A 16,150-nucleotide genomic window follows, 5' to 3' on the forward strand; every position below is an offset into this window, starting at 1 on the left:
CACCTGCTATTCATTTTCAGTATATGCTGTTGGCCTGCTACTGAAAGTTACTGCTGACTGGTAAATTTATCATCATTACTGGGGTGCACAGTAAAGAAATCGTCTCACTTCAGCAGTACCAAGAAGATCATTAGTGCTTTATCCATCATGCTTGTTTCTATTTTCCATATCCTTATGAAGGTCCACTGTTCTGCAAAGTCTTTTATACTAGTGTTAGTTTAGTTTGGAGAGGGGACATTCAGTGTTTTAGGAAATGCCTAATGTTCCTTGCCATCGTTCCCCTAGAGATATGGCACCAGAATCTCAGTAATTTGTGATATCAATTCAGGTGCTTAGTTTTGTGAAAGTCAGTGGTGCTGCTTTGCACTAATGGGCATTACTTATTGCAAGGAAAGTTGGTCAAATTATGGACCCTAGTTAAATTGTATTAGCTGACACTTATAGTTCTTTGGCTAGAAAATAAATTGCTTATAGACTGTGCCTGGAAAAATGAAGGTGAAGTTAAAGAATCCCATAGGCCAACATGGAAAAGAAAGCAATCAGATATTATGACTACCTCACTGCTATTATCTCCCTGTGTTTGTAATACCTGCATTGCAGAACTTAGGTTCTGTTTAAGTGCAGGTAAACCACCTTTCTGTCAGACAGGATTTTGTCTTTATTGTAGCAATAATTTTAAAAGTAAAATTTTAGCATAGGGTGAAATATTCTCATTTATCATTTGGTTTGCATGAGTAGCAGCCATTGAGTATTTTCAGAACATATATGTTTTCGTCTTATTTCACATTTCCTTTCCTTTCCACTTCAAGGAATATTAAACCATTTCTGAAATTCTGCTAATACAAGTTGTTGAAATCAGAGATTACTTAAGAGATTATTTGTCTTCATGCTCTGAAAAGCTTTTAGATCTCTCTCCAGCTGATTATAATTATTTTTGCCTTGTTATAGCTGATTGTTGGGGTGTCCCATTTCAGCAGATGAAGAAAATGTCAGCTGAGCTACTAAAAATCTGCCTGAAACTTCTGTATGTATTTTCCTATGACCTTCAGAAACTGAAACAATTGCATTTCAAAAACTGGTAAATGGGCTCTAAATTTGCAGTGGTGCTGCTAGACACTGCAGTGTGGTTTGAGTTGTCTCTGCTGTTGCCTGTTTTATCAGTCACATCTGCAGTTCCATGTGCTAGGGAAAAGGAGAGAAGGTGTTACACCATGTAGTAGATGTGCTGAAATTGAATAATACCAAAGACGCCTTTTTCATTTGAAATTGGTTTAGTATTTTTTCCTAGATTATATGTTGATTTCCACTGGTTTATGCCTTGGTTTCAGGAGAGCAGTCTCAAGAAATACTGCCTGATTGTTCCTGCTTGTTTCTTCCACATTTTCATAGATGCTTAAGGAAGTTTATGAGAACAGAAGTGGTTTTGAAAAGTTCTGTCTTCTCTTTGACACCGTAGGGGACATTGGAGAGGGCAAAAATATCAGTGTCAGAAAAGGTTGTTTTTATATATCCTCACCAATAGATGAATGTATTGGTGAGGACTGAATGTGTTTTCAAAGTGTGGCAGGGCATTCTGTTCCCAGTATGAATTGTGTAAATATTTCTGTAACTCAGAGCAAAGGTAGGAGCAGTTAAAGAAAAGTTTTACAGTTCTGTTTCTCGTTTCTGTGTTCCCCTTTTACTATGAGGAGATGACAGATGTAGATGTTCTCTTTGAATCCATGTGTGTAAATGTATATCCCTCTTCTTAAGTAATTCCATTTCTATAAGTTTAGCATCTAGCATACTAGGATTTAATCTGAATTACTGCTCATGTGGAAGAGGGTCATAGTTAATTTTGCAAAATAGATTACAGACTGATCTTTGTTTTTAATAACCAAGGCTTGCTCCTTGTCTGGGTGAAGGAGGACATCTCTCCTTTACCTTTTTTATTTAATGCCTTAGTGCAGTGGTCTCCAAAATTGTTGTTTGTGCACTCCTGTCAATATTTCAGCATGCATCTCAATGTATATATATTTCATTTATGAAGTATATAAATGTAATAATACTTGTACTAAAATCTACCTTTATAAAACATAAGCAAGAATTAGAAAATTTAAAATTCTGAGATAAAGATTTAATATTTGAAAATATTAGATTTTTATTGATAAAAGAGCTCTTTTAGCACTTACTAAAAATATTAAGAATATTATTGTTTAGTAATATCTTGGTTTAACATTTTGTGACACAGTGGCTTGAAGGTATGGTTCCTCATTAAGTTTATTTTGTTACCTTATTTTAATGACTAGCACATCTAAGAAGATACCCAGCAAATATACATGGCTTCATATGGAAGAAGTGCATTGTCTACTGCACTTACTAAGTTGTAGTACTATTTTTTTCAATCCCATCAGCTAATTATGTGAAGGTTTTTATTATATTTTGTCTAGTAAATTTCCAAGTACCCTGTCAATCATTTCATGCCTGTTAATCTGAAGGGATAGCAGTTTTCATGTTTTTAACAAATGGAATCAAAACCCACTGAAACTTCTTGGAAGATTTTTATAAAGGCTGGAAATTTTTATCTCCCAGCTTTTAATGTGTATATATACAATAGCTTTTTTAGGTAACAGGCATTGGTTTTAGTAATATCATATAATGATGGAAACCTTTCCAAATATATGTTTTCAAAATGCTATCTCTATGGCATGAGTTTCTTTTGAAAAGCACCTGCTTTTTCACTGTTAAAATGTCACCTTCACTTGGAAGGGATACATAAAGTCTGTTTATTTTTTTCAAAAATATCTGCTAGGTAGCATACTACTGGTAACAAATTATTTCCACAGAAACGGTTAGTATATTTGAAGCACTCTTCTTTTTAAAACAAACACCCTCAGAGCTCACCCAGAACTAATATTCCTTGTCGACAGTGCTTCTTAGCAGTTAAACCTCTTATAGCATAAATAGTTTCTTAAGTTAATTTCCTATCTTGTTACAAAATATGGTAAATATTTTACTTTTTCATAGACTTATTTTCATAAAATTAAGAACATCAGTGACTTCCTGCGTTCTTCTGGCTCCAGATTTTTTGCTGCAATAGCTTACCTGTTGTTGATGGAGTGGATGAACATATTTTGTACTGCAATCTCTTACCACCCTTACTAGACTGTTTTTTATTCCAGTCAAAGCAACCACACATTCCTAGTTATATTTGCATAGTTTTTTCATAAAACTTTTTTTTACTTTTTTAATTAAAGAAGTAGTTTACTGTTGATAAAATAACTTCTCTAATGCTTTTCCTTTAGTGGCTTAGGAAAAGTAATTTTTAATGTACCTCATTATTAAAATTCCAGAATTTGAGACATGTTAGAAACATCTGTACTTTCATCCAATTGTAGAGCAAACCTTCTGAAATGGATGATTTGTTCTAGTACTTGTTTTTTTCAAATCTTCAGCAATGTTTTCTGTGTGTCTTTGAACAGCATTTCCTGACAAAGAAATGAGCTTCAGGTTGTCACTGTAGTTTTCCATGCATTATTTTACCTATTTTTAAGTCACAAAAATTCAATTCTCAGATGGCATGATGGTTTTTTTCCCCCTTGATCTTAGGTAAGAAAACCTCAGAGTAGGCTGCTACTTTAATTTATCATTAAAATAAGGGACATTTTTAAAAGTCCAAGATTTACTATTATTGCATTCCTTGAAACATTGCTGGAAAAAAATGAAGGTTTATTTTTGTGTTTTGGATGGTTAATTTTCAGATGTCTTGTTAATTGTGATGGTTTCATGCTACCATTGGCTAATATCTCAAGATATGATACACATTTAGGGTACGGGTAATTGTTAACAATGGTAAGTAGTATTTTGAATAGTCTTGATAAGTGAAATTTTCTTTAATCCAAATTCTTGTCAGATGTCATTAATAGTCATTGTTTGTTACCTTGGAGTGTGGCTTATGAAGAGCTCTTACTGTAGTAGAAGTGTAGTACTGCCATTTTCTTTTCACATGCATTCACAGTACTTTGAGTCCATTGTTTCCTTACAGGACTCTTTTTAAACTACTCCATTCTGTAAGGGTTAATTTGGTTAAAACTAAGTAATACAATCCAGGAATCCACCTCATCAGGCAGAGATAAGCTGCACACAAGTCTGTCTCACTTGCACACAGAAGGAAAGGAGTGATTGTGCCACTGTCACCCTTCTGGGTGGTGGAGCACATACTTACTCCAGGGCCTCTCAACTGCCTTATGTGACACTGGGCCATCAGACAGACATATGGGCTGAGTGAGCTTACAGGTGTCAAACTGTTGACGATGGAGAGAGACTGGGAAGACTGATTCGTTGATGAGAATCCAGTTTTATTGGTGGATACAAACGCTTATATGCTATTTCAGAGAGACTAGTAATGTGTAGTACAATGATTAAGTTAAAATCACATACACAAACCTAAGCATATAACATCTCTTGCTTGCAGAGTTTAGTGGGATTTTTTTTCCGATAAACCTGTCTGATTTAATCTTCTTGCAATTTAGGTCTAATTTTCAAAGTTCCGTTTGCTTTTGCCAAGGCATCCTGTAATCAAATCTCTTATGTTAACCCGGTCCAAAGTCCATTATCTTTCTTATGTCCCTCAACATTCCAACATCAAACCATTTATTTAATAGTTGAATGTTTGTAGAGTTGAATTTGTGGTTTGGGGTCTCCCTTCCTCCCCTTCCTTCCTTTGTGTCCCTTGCTGTCCTTCCCATCCTTTCCTTCTTGCATTTCCTAGGTTGTTACTTTGGTTTGGGTGGTGTTTTTTGCTTTGTTTGCTTGTTTTAGATAAAAATTAAATCTTAATATCAGTTCCAATGTATTCTTTACATACCCCCACTGATTGTCTTGTCTGCTTATGTGCACTCCTCTTTGATAACCATTGTCTTCATGTGCCAGTTTTCTTTCATCTGTGAAGTGTTGGTGAGGCTGGGAGAGGGGGAAGCTACTTCTCATTCATAGAACACCTTAGGGCAAATAGTGCAGCTCCAAGGCTGGCTCCTTGGAGCATGATAAAGCCTTTAGGTAAATCCTGGCATTCCTCACATCAGTTTGAAGTATGGATTGTCTTGATCACTAGAAAGGCTGTCTTTAAGAGATAGTTTCTCAGCTAAGTCCTGAGGCAGGGTCAGTCTGGCTCATTCGATAATGTGAAGCAATGACTCATTGTTTTGTTCTACTGTGAAACAAAAGTAGAAGTACAGATAATGTCCCAGTGATGTTACATCTGCAGAGGCAAAGTGCTAGAAATCATTGGTATCTCTGTGTGTTAAATTGATATGATATAGTAACTGCTAGTATCTATGCTTAATAGAAGTTGAAATGGAAAACTGCTGCTACATTGGGTTTTCAGTAAGACTTAATTTTTTCTGCCCCATTTTTTCGTTATGGAGAGTGCTTAAGAGATATGGCTAGAAAATGCCACAGATATATTCAACTTTTCCATCTGTTGTGAGGGGAAACGTAATTCTTTATTCTCCTCTTTACATAACTCTTCTCCCTTTTTCCCAAATAAGTCTGTGCACATTTTGGTGGATTTGTTCATTGTTAGAAAAAGTTACATAGGTCTATGCTTTTACTTCATTGCTGGTGCTTTTTTACAGGTGTTTTGTAAAAAACTAATAAGGTGCTCTGTTATTTCGATAGTGGATTGTTAGTTGAGTCTGATATCGGTCTAAAACTGCTTTACGTGAGATATGTGAAGAAATAAAAAAAAAAAACAGTTGATAATCAACTCTATTCTTTCTGTCTGTCTTGTAGATACAGAACTTTATAGCTAATTAAGAACTAATTCTTGGACTGAAAAATTATATTCAATTTCTGTTTGAATAGATACCTAGTCCTGTTAGACAATAGAGGTTTTGTTGTTGCTGTGTTTATACAAAAATGTTTTCTTTAAACTGCTGTGTTACACAAAATATTATCATTAAAAGTGCTAGACAAATATTTTATTTTTTTTAAGTAGGGGAAAAGCAAAAGGACAGTATGCATCCAGAAGTGTATAAAATTTTGATCTTGGCATAAACATGCTCTCTTTTGGGTCTTTGACTTATAGAAAGAAAAATACTAATTTTCTCTCTAATATTGAAAATATTTTACACACTGAAAACTGAGCCCTAAGCCTGTAGTTCTTCCTGTAGATGTGTTTTTTGCCTTATGTGCCCCATCTCTGTTACTGTTGCTTCAAATCCTTCATATTTCTGTGGAGGAAAGTCTTTTGAAGTATGGACTGTTGAAGCTGTCGGGGATTTGTAAGTGTTCTAGCTCATGCAGTGCTGCTTGTCTATACTGTCTTGAAGATCTGCAATTTGTCATTATGCAGAGCTTATTTATTATTCGACTTTCTATCTCCTTTGCAAACAAGAGCTTTAGATTTCTGACTTATAGTGCTATCTTTGTAGAGTTTGTGCCTTCAGGTTTCAGGCTGAAAGAGTGTATGAAAGTACATGATAAGAGAAACATTGCTTTGGTAGCCCTCAAGAGAGCCTGTCAGTTCCTTGTTCTGCGGTAAGTCAACCAAGAAGAAGTCAACAGGCAAGTCAACAGTAGAAATGAAAACTTATTTGTTTTTCTTACCTAATTTTCTTAATACACACTGTAGTTCTATGAAGATATCCGGAACTATGCGGTGCACAGGCAGAACTTGTAGTTCACACAAGTTTCGCGCAACTGCATTAATTTGGATGATAATAGTTGAAGTAGGCTCTTCCCAACATAGAGTTGCCTTGTGTGTTTGAACTTCTGTAGTGCTTTTTGTGAGTTAATTTCAAATGTTTTATGCATGTATGTAAACTGTCATGGATTACTAAGCTTTGATAAATATTTCAGCAAGTTGTTGCTGTTACCCTGATTGTAAAATTATTTCAGGCTACTCAGTTTGTCTTTTCCCCTTTCCTTGTTCTGATTTGACGCTGTGGGATAAGAAAGCCTAGTAAGTTATTATTGGTGCTATAATGTTTGTATTTCATTTGACTATTTTTTCTGTTCTATATACCATATATTAATCTCTGGTCGGGATCCTACATTGTCCTTCGTGCATGGTATTGTGAGGGAAGCTCTAAATCAGTTGTGGTGAACTTTATTATTTTTTTTTCTTCTTGTAATTTCCTGTAATTTTCTTGTAATTTCTCTCCCCATTTCTTTTACTTCTGTGTGCAGGTTTGTTTTGTAGTCTTACATTTATTAGTAATCTGGTTGAATTAAGATTTTTACTCTTTGTCAAATGTTACTGTGTGTTGTGATGTGAGTTCTATTAGGCTGTTCTTCTCCAAATCAGGCCAATTTATTTTGAAAAACAAGGATTATGTTTGCTGGTCCTTCTAGGTCCTTCTTATAAGCCTAGTGGAAATTCATTACCAGACTCAGCTTCAATGAGAGGTAGCTGGCAAGATAAGGAGTCCATGTTCTTGTTTTCGAATACTACATGACCTACATCAAAATCCACATGTTGACATGTTGGTATTGTTTAACAGAGACCTTAGATGATAGGTAGCTGATCTCTTAATAAATAATAAAATCTGGCATTAGCTTTTTTTTTTTTTGCATTGAACTCTACAGCAAATAGCATTACCCACTACAGTTTTATTTTCCTTATTTCAGTCCCCTTTGGTTTTGAACTTACATTCAATTTCTGGGAAGAGCATAAAACAACTTAAAATTTCCCATCAATTGTTTATCCCTGGAGATGTCCAAGAGGCATTTCGTCTGGTGCTGGGTGATGTGGTTTAGGAGTTACAGTGATAGTGCTCGGTTCACTGGATGTTCTTGAAAGTCTCTTCCAATCTTGATGATTCTGTGCTTCTGTCTAATCAGTGTAATTCTTGCTTACTTATCTGAGTAAACTGAAATTTTTTTTGTATTTTCTTTAAACTCTCCACCATTCTCTTCTGTATCTGGTTTAGATATTTCTTACAGTGTTAGCAAGTTGACAAAGATGTATTATTCCAGTGTTAGTTTCCCCGTGCTACCTTAGAAAACAGGCACTTTGTCTTGGTTGCCTCTGTCTCTGTTATGCTGTTAAACCTATGGTTAGCACTGTATTAGTATGTGTGAACAATTTTACTGCTATATGGAAAGCTAACTTAATTACCATCCATATGGCTTAGTGTTTTGCATAAGTTTTTGATTTGGTAATACATGTTATTAATGTCCTCTTCAAGCAAGCCTTGTCCTGCATGAAGGTACTTGATTCCTTTCCCCTCCTTCAAGGTTCTGTAGGATTTACATATTTTGGTTAGCTTTTTATGACTAGAACTTTGTCCGGTATTTACTTGTGTCTCTCCATGCTGAGTTTTCTTCTATATATCTTCATTTACAGTTAGTAAAGGCCTTCTATAGTCTCTCTGGCATTTATTTATGGCACTTTGCTTTGCTGAGCAATATGGTTGTTTTATAAAGGTGCAATTTATAAGGTAAGGCAATACTTGTGTGCAAAAACTCTATTACAATAGTTTTTCCTTCTCTTAAGAAGACAGTCATGGAGTGTCATTAATTTCTGGTGTCATTTAACCTCCAGTCATATATTGTAGCATCATATTCTGTAACCTGCTTTTTGGGCAAGTGGAGTTAGTGTTACAGCACCATGCCTGAAGTAAGACTTTAATGAAAGAAATTGGAAATTTCGGAGCAGCCTTCTTGTTTCCTAGCTTTCCTCTTGGCAAGTGCAAGGAACCCAGTAGCAACATGTTTCTCCACATCTTGCTCTTCAGAGCAAGGAAGCTTTACTGTGTTCACTTTGCCCCTCTTTTCCTGGTTGCTGGTTGCAGATGGCTCATGGAGGTGCATTCTGCAGGGATCTGTTAATGAATAGCTTCATTTCTTCTTTTCTGGCACAGTTTTGTTGGTGGCAGCAAAAGCAGAGGAGCGATTTTGCTTTGTTCTGCAGTTCTAAACTAGTCAGTTAAGTATATTCTGGGGCAAATGATCAATCTTCCCTCTCCCCCACCTCACCTCCAGCTGATTGTCAGCCAGATGAATTGTGCTGGCAGAGACAACTGGGCTTTGATACGGTTTTGGCTTTAACATTTCAGTTCCAACTTCATGTTTACTCTGGTTTTTAAGCATTTGTGTCAGTGTGTACATAATTTGAAATAATTTTGCTGTGTGGTATTTCTTTCTCATGGTATCTTTGAAATATAGTATTAATCTAGTAAGGAATTTTACTAAAGTTTCAAACTCATCTTCTCTGTGGAAAACAAGTGCTAAAATTATAAAAGAAGTATCTTTAATTAATGCGTGTTCTAATTATGTTAAATGTGGTGTAAGATGAATATACAGATGAAGTAATTTAGACAGCTCAAGTGTATGCCAAGGAAAGTGCTTTGGCATAAGTCATACCACCTCTGACAAATTCAGAGTTGCCTGTGTGGGAAAAGTTTGTACTGCTCTTTTAAGAGAAGACCACAATCTGTGTAGCTTTTTGTTTTGTTCTAAGGACTACCATGGCTTTATGAAGATTGAAAACAATATTGGATAGTCTTTTGTGAAGTAGACAAAACCATTAGCTAGTATGGCATTTGATGTCGCTAAAGCAGGGATTTTGAAGGGAGTGAAGCTTGTTTGTATGGCTACAAAGTGTTTCTACCACTTTTAATTTCCCTGTATGACACTGCTGTATTATGGTAAATAAATGGTTTTGCTTTATCTTTATTTTGGCTTCACATAAAGTATCTAATTACACTTAAAATTCTTATTCCCTGTTTATTTTTAGTTTTATTCAACTCAGCTTATGTAGTCTGGTCTGACTTAGCACTTGAGTTATAGGTAAAGCTAAGGTGACTTATTTTTTAATCTTAACTTTTAATCCTGTTACTTTTGCACTTGTGTAATATCCTACTAACTTGTCATTGCAGCCGATCAGATGATGATTCTGGGTCAGCATCAGCTTCTGGATCTGGTTCAAGCTCTGGAAGCAGTAGTGACGGAAGCAGCAGCCAGTCAGGCAGCAGTGACTCTGACTCTGGTTCAGAGTCAGGGACTCAGTCAGAATCAGAGTCTGACACATCTAGAGAGAAGAAACAAATTCAGTCTAAACCACCAAAAGTTGATGGATCTGAGGTAAACAAGATATATGAATTCTTTGTCAAGGAAATGGCAAAGGAAATATTAAAAAAGTGGCAAGGAAATAGTAAAAAAATATTTTAAAGTTATTTTAAAGATCAGTGCTCATTAAAAAAAAAGAGGTAATGAAATGTTCTTAATTAGATTTTAACTTGATTGGGGTAGTGAAAGCATGTACTTTGCTGCCTTAAACATTGGGCAGGTTTCTCATATAAGTGTTTAGATTTGTGCTTTTAAAATTCTCACATTTGTAAGTATTTTCAGTTAAAAGGCTACCTAAATTTCATCATACAGAAGCATGTGCTAATTTACTGGAACTTACTTAAGAGAAAGATAACATATACTGTTGTTCCTGAATTCTGTTTTTACATTGTTTCTCAAATGCTTGGCTTCATTGTATGTATAAATAATTGTGTAAAAATTTCAAGCTTACATATGGTTAGCTTTCTTTATCAATAAGTCTGCTAAGAGCAGGAAAAAAGTGATGTTGAGAAATCTCTTCAATCCAGTGGGCCAGAATTACATGCACTCTCCCATGTTTATGGAGTGGTATACCATATTTATGAAGGTAGTCATGGATGAGTCACACCAAGAACTGAAGACTGTTAAGGATTCTCTGTTAAATTTTTTCCCATATGTTTAACTATTACTGTATGAAACAAAATCATAGCAGTTGAGCAATCTGAAAGAATTTATCTGTGTGAATTTAAAAATGTACTTTATGAAGTTTTGCTTTAACAATTACCTACACAACTATGGTTAAACATGTTTCAGTAATCATCCTAGTGATTAGCATATAACATTCTGTTTTGTAGAAATCTTACGACTTTAAAAAGCTGTCTGATATTGTTAGTTAATGTTAGTGTTTTGTAGTGAATTTTTTTGTAGTGAAATGTTTTAATTGATAAAATTAAGATGCTACTTAGGAAAAGTAAATATGTGGTAAACTGGAGATTTTCAGTATGTTTAACTGTCACTTGCATGTCTATTCCTGTTTAGTTTTGGAAGTCTAGTCCAAGTGTACTTGCCGTGCAAAGATCAGCAGTACTCAAGAAGCAGCAACAACAAAAGGCAGCCTCATCAGACAGTGTTTCAGAAGAGGTGATTAATGTAATTTTTAAAATGTACATATTGCAATAAAATTACATTGAGCGAATTTATATTCTCTGAGTGAGCATAGAAGCCTGGGCTTAGTCTATAAAATTAACATTCAAATAACTGTCATTTTTATGCAGAAAAGTAAAGATACCTCTGGTTACTTGTTTCCAAGTGAGTCGTCCCAAAATTACAGCAGTGCTATTCTGTGCTTTTTTTAGGTAGCTATTCTGTGTTGTCTAGACAAAATTTTCAAGCCACACAGTACTGACTTACACTATATTTCTGGCTTCTTGAGTTTATTGCAAAGACAAATAAAAATGCTAAATTATTTTTTCAACGTGTTTTTGGAAAAGATGTCTGCTATAGTTTTCAGAAATTCCATATGAAGTAGAAAACTATTTTTTACAAGTCTTGTAATAGTTACTACAGAAGAATTCTTGTATTTTAAGTATGAGGCCTGTATTCCAGGTATTTCAAAACCTAAATCATAGGCTAAAGAAATACTGACTTTTTGCAGTAGGAATATCTTTTAAGAACACTAATCAAAACTGAACTGTATTTTATTTGTAAAGATGTCTTTTTGTCCTGTATTACAAAGACTTTGTACTGTAGTCACACTCATTTGGTTGAATTTCTGGTTTTGTCTGATTTAGGAGCTCATCTTTTAAACAGAAAACTTAATCATGTATCATTAAAATTTTAATTTACACCTGTTAAGCACTCTCTTCCAGAAAGATGCTTTTCAGGATAAAAGTTATTCTAAACTAAGTTTAAGACAATGAGACTGGTCTTAAGAAAAGCTAGCCTTAAGGGGGTTCTTGTTTTTACTTCTATTGTAAAGAAAGAAGGGATATGCTATTCTCAAAATTTTCTTAAACTGGTGTTTTAATGTGAATGGATATGAAAAGTGGAAAAGCTCTTGAGGGTAGGAGATTTCATTAGAATTTTTATAGAGACGTCATCTTGAGTAATGTGGAGCAGCTTACACCATGACTGTTTTTATGTGGGCACAATGTTGATTTTTTAAGATGGGAGTTTTATGTGGTGTTCTCCAAAGCAGTATTGGCATAGTGTATTCATAGATGGATAAGTACAAAAACAATACCAGGATTCAAACAGCTAAATTGGAAGGCATGAAGAGGGTAAAATTTGACAGTGGAAACTCAAATTTGGCAGTGGAAACTGATATATCTTTTCAAAATCTACTTGTTAGAAGATTTCTTACATAATTGTTTTTGTAAAAATGAGTTGCCTTTGGTTTATTTCCTTTGGCTTTGGTTTATTTCCTTCCTCTGCAGGACTCCTCAAGTAGTGAAGATTCAGCAGATGACTCATCCAGTGAAACCAAGAAAAAAACACATAAAGAGTAAGCTATTTTCCTAAGTAATAGCACACATTTTTTATCAGAGACAGATGCTTATATTTGATTTCCTCACTCTTAAGATGCTTAAGTTCTCTTCTTGTCTTGATCTTTCATTTCTTATTTTGTAATTTTAAAATGAACTGTCAAATGAGCATCTCTTATCACACTAGTTTCTCAGCATGAGTCTGCAATATGTTTGAAAACATTCATCAGTGCTTTTATTTCTAAAATACTTTGTTGCAGTTTAACTTTGTTGCAGTTTAATAACAACTTCACTTGATTAAGTTGTTATTTAAGGTATTAAGATTGAATTTTCCTGTATAAAGTCAGAGTTTGAATCAAGATACTGTACATCATCTTTCCTGTCATGAAGTAAAAAATTTCAGTTAAGCAGAAATCAGGGGATCCTGCTACTCAGAGTTCTGTGTTGAAAGCAAAACCAGAGAGAGACTCCAAGTCAGAAATACAGTTTATTAGGAAAAGGGAACAAAACCTAAAGCGGCCAGCTGGAGAAGGATTGTCCTTCTCGGACATCCCTGCTAGCAATCCAGCACCGCTAGCAGTATTGGGGCACTATCCGGATTTCAGTGATCGAGGACAGCACCTAAGGCAATCGCCCTGTGCTGTGACAGCAGCGATAGCCTTGTTAAAGGACGTGGCTTGCAGCTACAATCAGCAGAAGAAGACAGCTTACTCCAGCTGTGGTGAATCCAGGTTTATCGGGTCCCAGGGGAACCAACAGCCAGAGACAGTTGCAGAGAGGTTACAGCAGCTTATAAGGGGCGAGGGAGACAGGGAAAGAGTCGGTCCTCAGGCGAATAGAATTTCAGAGGGGAGTGAGATACAAAACATTGACTTAGGGAAAGCACCAATGGGGATAACTTGAGGGTGGGTCCCCAGCCCCTGAGCCAATCACTTGACGCTCTAGCTGGAAGTTTCTGGAGAGAAAGTTGGGAGCGCCAAGTGATGGACAGGGCACTGGGGAGGGATTTGAGATAGGATACATTAGTTGCCATGGCAACTGGGGAGGAGTTGGGATAACTGGCAGCACAAGGGAGGGAGGAGATAACCAAGGCTGAGCCATTACAAGAAAGGGGGAAACAGAACAGTCCAACTTTAACAGACACAACACAACAAAAACCAAATACATGCAATAGTACAAAAGAAGAAAACCATTGACAGAGTCAGAATACAACCTGACACCCTGCTAGTTAGGGTGGTGGTAGCAGTCTAGATAAAAGGGTCTTGTTGAAGTGGTGATCCTGTGAAAAAGATCTGGAAGCTCTTGTCCTTTGGAAACTGGTAAGGGCTGCCAGTTCTGTCCCAAAGCCCAGATTATAGCCAGGTGGTGATGCTTAGCTCCTCCCCCCTGGGTGGAGCATCTCACAATGGGCTGATATCATTCTGAGTCATGCAGTGGGTTCTTGATTACCCATTAAATAGAAATGGCTCCTGGAGGGAGTTATCTCTGAGTGTGGCAATGTGGCAAGGCATTGTTGGGCCCATTAACAGGAGATGAGGGGAAAATGCCCCTCCTGGTTTCAGCAGCTTTTGAGGATGGGAATAGAACACATCTTTATATTGTAACCTAGGACACTCAGTCACAAGTGTCTTACTCATAGTACCTTGCCTGGCTGTGAAGCACTGATTTGAGAGTTTAGTAGAAGCTTTTGGGAGCCAGTGCCACTCACTAGTTGTTGCAGTTCAGGTTTTCAGGTTTTTCTGCATTTCTCAAATCTGCCTGTTATTTTTCATTTCTCGTGCCAAAGTTGCTGATTCTTCACATGGGCCACAGAGACCATAGGCATTAGACAATATGAGAAATATGAGACTCTCCAAAATACAGTATGATAGAACTTTATGCTTTGAACACATCTAACTTCTGATGAATATGTATCTTACCAGGTAGACTTGTTTTCTTAATGTCACTTTAACTCATTTCTTCATGCTGAAATTTATATAGAAATCCAGACTTTTGTTGTTATTTTAGATTTTAAATCTACCTCTTAGTCCAAATCCCTTTCATGCCATTGGACATTTTTTAACTTACCTAGTATTCACTGAGGACAAATTTCTGTCTCATCAATTGAAATAACTGTTACAAGATTTTTATTTCTGTGAAGGATCTTGAAATAACAGCAGGTCCCTCATGGGTGAATAACAGTTCTAAAAAATGCAACAATATGAAATTACTGTTTTGTCTTTCATCATGTACAGTGAAGACTGGCAAATGTCAGGATCAGGGTCAATGTCGGGAACAGGTTCAGATTCTGAATCGGAGGAAGACAGGGAGAAAAGCAGCTGTGAGGAGAGTGAATCTGACTATGAGCCAAAAAACAAGGTCAAAAGCCGTAAACCTCAAACCAGGTAAGAAGTTGGGCATTTGAATGCTCTATTCTAAACTATTTCTAAAAATAATTGAGTATTTACTACTACTATGCATGCAACTGAAAATGGTAGTACTTACTGATGAAAAAAAAGGGGTTTTTTTTAATATACATAATATGATAATATATTAATGCTTTCTAGTGACTGCCTTTTCCTGTGTGTTTTAAATGAAAGGAGAGTAATTGAACATTCATTATATACTTGTATTCAGAAAACAATGCAGAAAATTAATTGTTGCCTCCATTGAAACATCATTGTTGTGTCATACATTATTGTCTTGAAGAATTAAGCCAAAAAGTGGGAAAAAGAATGCAGGACCAAAAAAGAGGCAACTTGATTCTTCAGAGGATGATGATGAGGAGGAGGATGATGATGATTATGATAAGAGGGGATCTCGTCGTCAGGCAACAGTCAACATTAGTTACAAGGAAGCTGAAGAAACCAAGACAGATTCTGATGATTTACTAGAAGTTTGTGGAGAAGACGTTCCACAACCTGAAGAAGATGAATTTGAAACTATAGAGAAATTTATGGATAGTCGAGTTGGCCGTAAAGGAGGTATATTTTTTAAGTGTTTTTAAAATCCTTGTTAAGATCATGGTGCAACTTCAACGCATATTCTCATCTATAGGTTAAAAAGCAATCGTTTTAAAGTTACAAAGAAGTCATACTGTTGCACCTTTAATATTCGTAAGAATGCTTCTATTCCTTTCTAAGTATTGTAGAATACAGGAAAATTGCATACCTGAGGAGAAAATAAAAATCAGATGGAAGATAACTCTGTATTGCATGAATGCACACCATGTTGTTATGACACTGTTTGTACAGTTCATTGGTCTTGATAAGTGCAAGTTATGTATGTGGAGAAAGTAGACTACATGGGAGAGTTGACTAGTAGTCGGAACATTGAAAGACAGTGTTGGTAAGGCTAAACCACTGAAATAATGTTTTCAGGTACTGCAGTACAAATACAGAACAATGGGTGGAATGGCTACAAAAAATGCATCTAAAATTGCAATGGTATCTAGAATTCTGCTTTGTATTTGAGTTTGCAAGTTAAAATCATAGACTCACAGAATGATTTTGGTTGGAAGGGACCTTAAAGATCAGCTAATTCCAACTCCTCTGCCATCGGCAAGTATATGTCTCACTACACCAGTTTGGTCAAAGACGCATCCAACCTGGTCTTGAACGCTTACTTCCTGGGTTACAGCTTCTCTGGGTGTAGCC

The 16,150-nt window shown here is 35.9% G+C and overlaps 1 protein-coding gene across 2 annotated transcripts in view; it reads left to right on the forward strand.

Moving 5' to 3' along the window:
- The window catches only part of LOC118699215 (chromodomain-helicase-DNA-binding protein 1), a 55,308-nt gene that overhangs the window by 8,331 nt on the left and 30,827 nt on the right, over positions 1-16,150 (forward strand). For both annotated transcript variants that reach the window (XM_036403054.2, XM_036403053.2), the window contains exons 3-7: positions 9,864-10,068; positions 11,071-11,172; positions 12,468-12,535; positions 14,750-14,899; positions 15,204-15,478. In XM_036403054.2, coding sequence (XP_036258947.1) covers positions 9,864-10,068; positions 11,071-11,172; positions 12,468-12,535; positions 14,750-14,899; positions 15,204-15,478 — 800 coding nt within the window. The remainder of the gene's footprint in view (positions 1-9,863; positions 10,069-11,070; positions 11,173-12,467; positions 12,536-14,749; positions 14,900-15,203; positions 15,479-16,150) is intronic.

The sequence above is a fragment of the Molothrus ater genome, chromosome Z (genome assembly GCF_012460135.2).
Source record: "Molothrus ater isolate BHLD 08-10-18 breed brown headed cowbird chromosome Z, BPBGC_Mater_1.1, whole genome shotgun sequence".
NCBI classification, from domain to species: Eukaryota; Metazoa; Chordata; class Aves; order Passeriformes; family Icteridae; genus Molothrus; species Molothrus ater.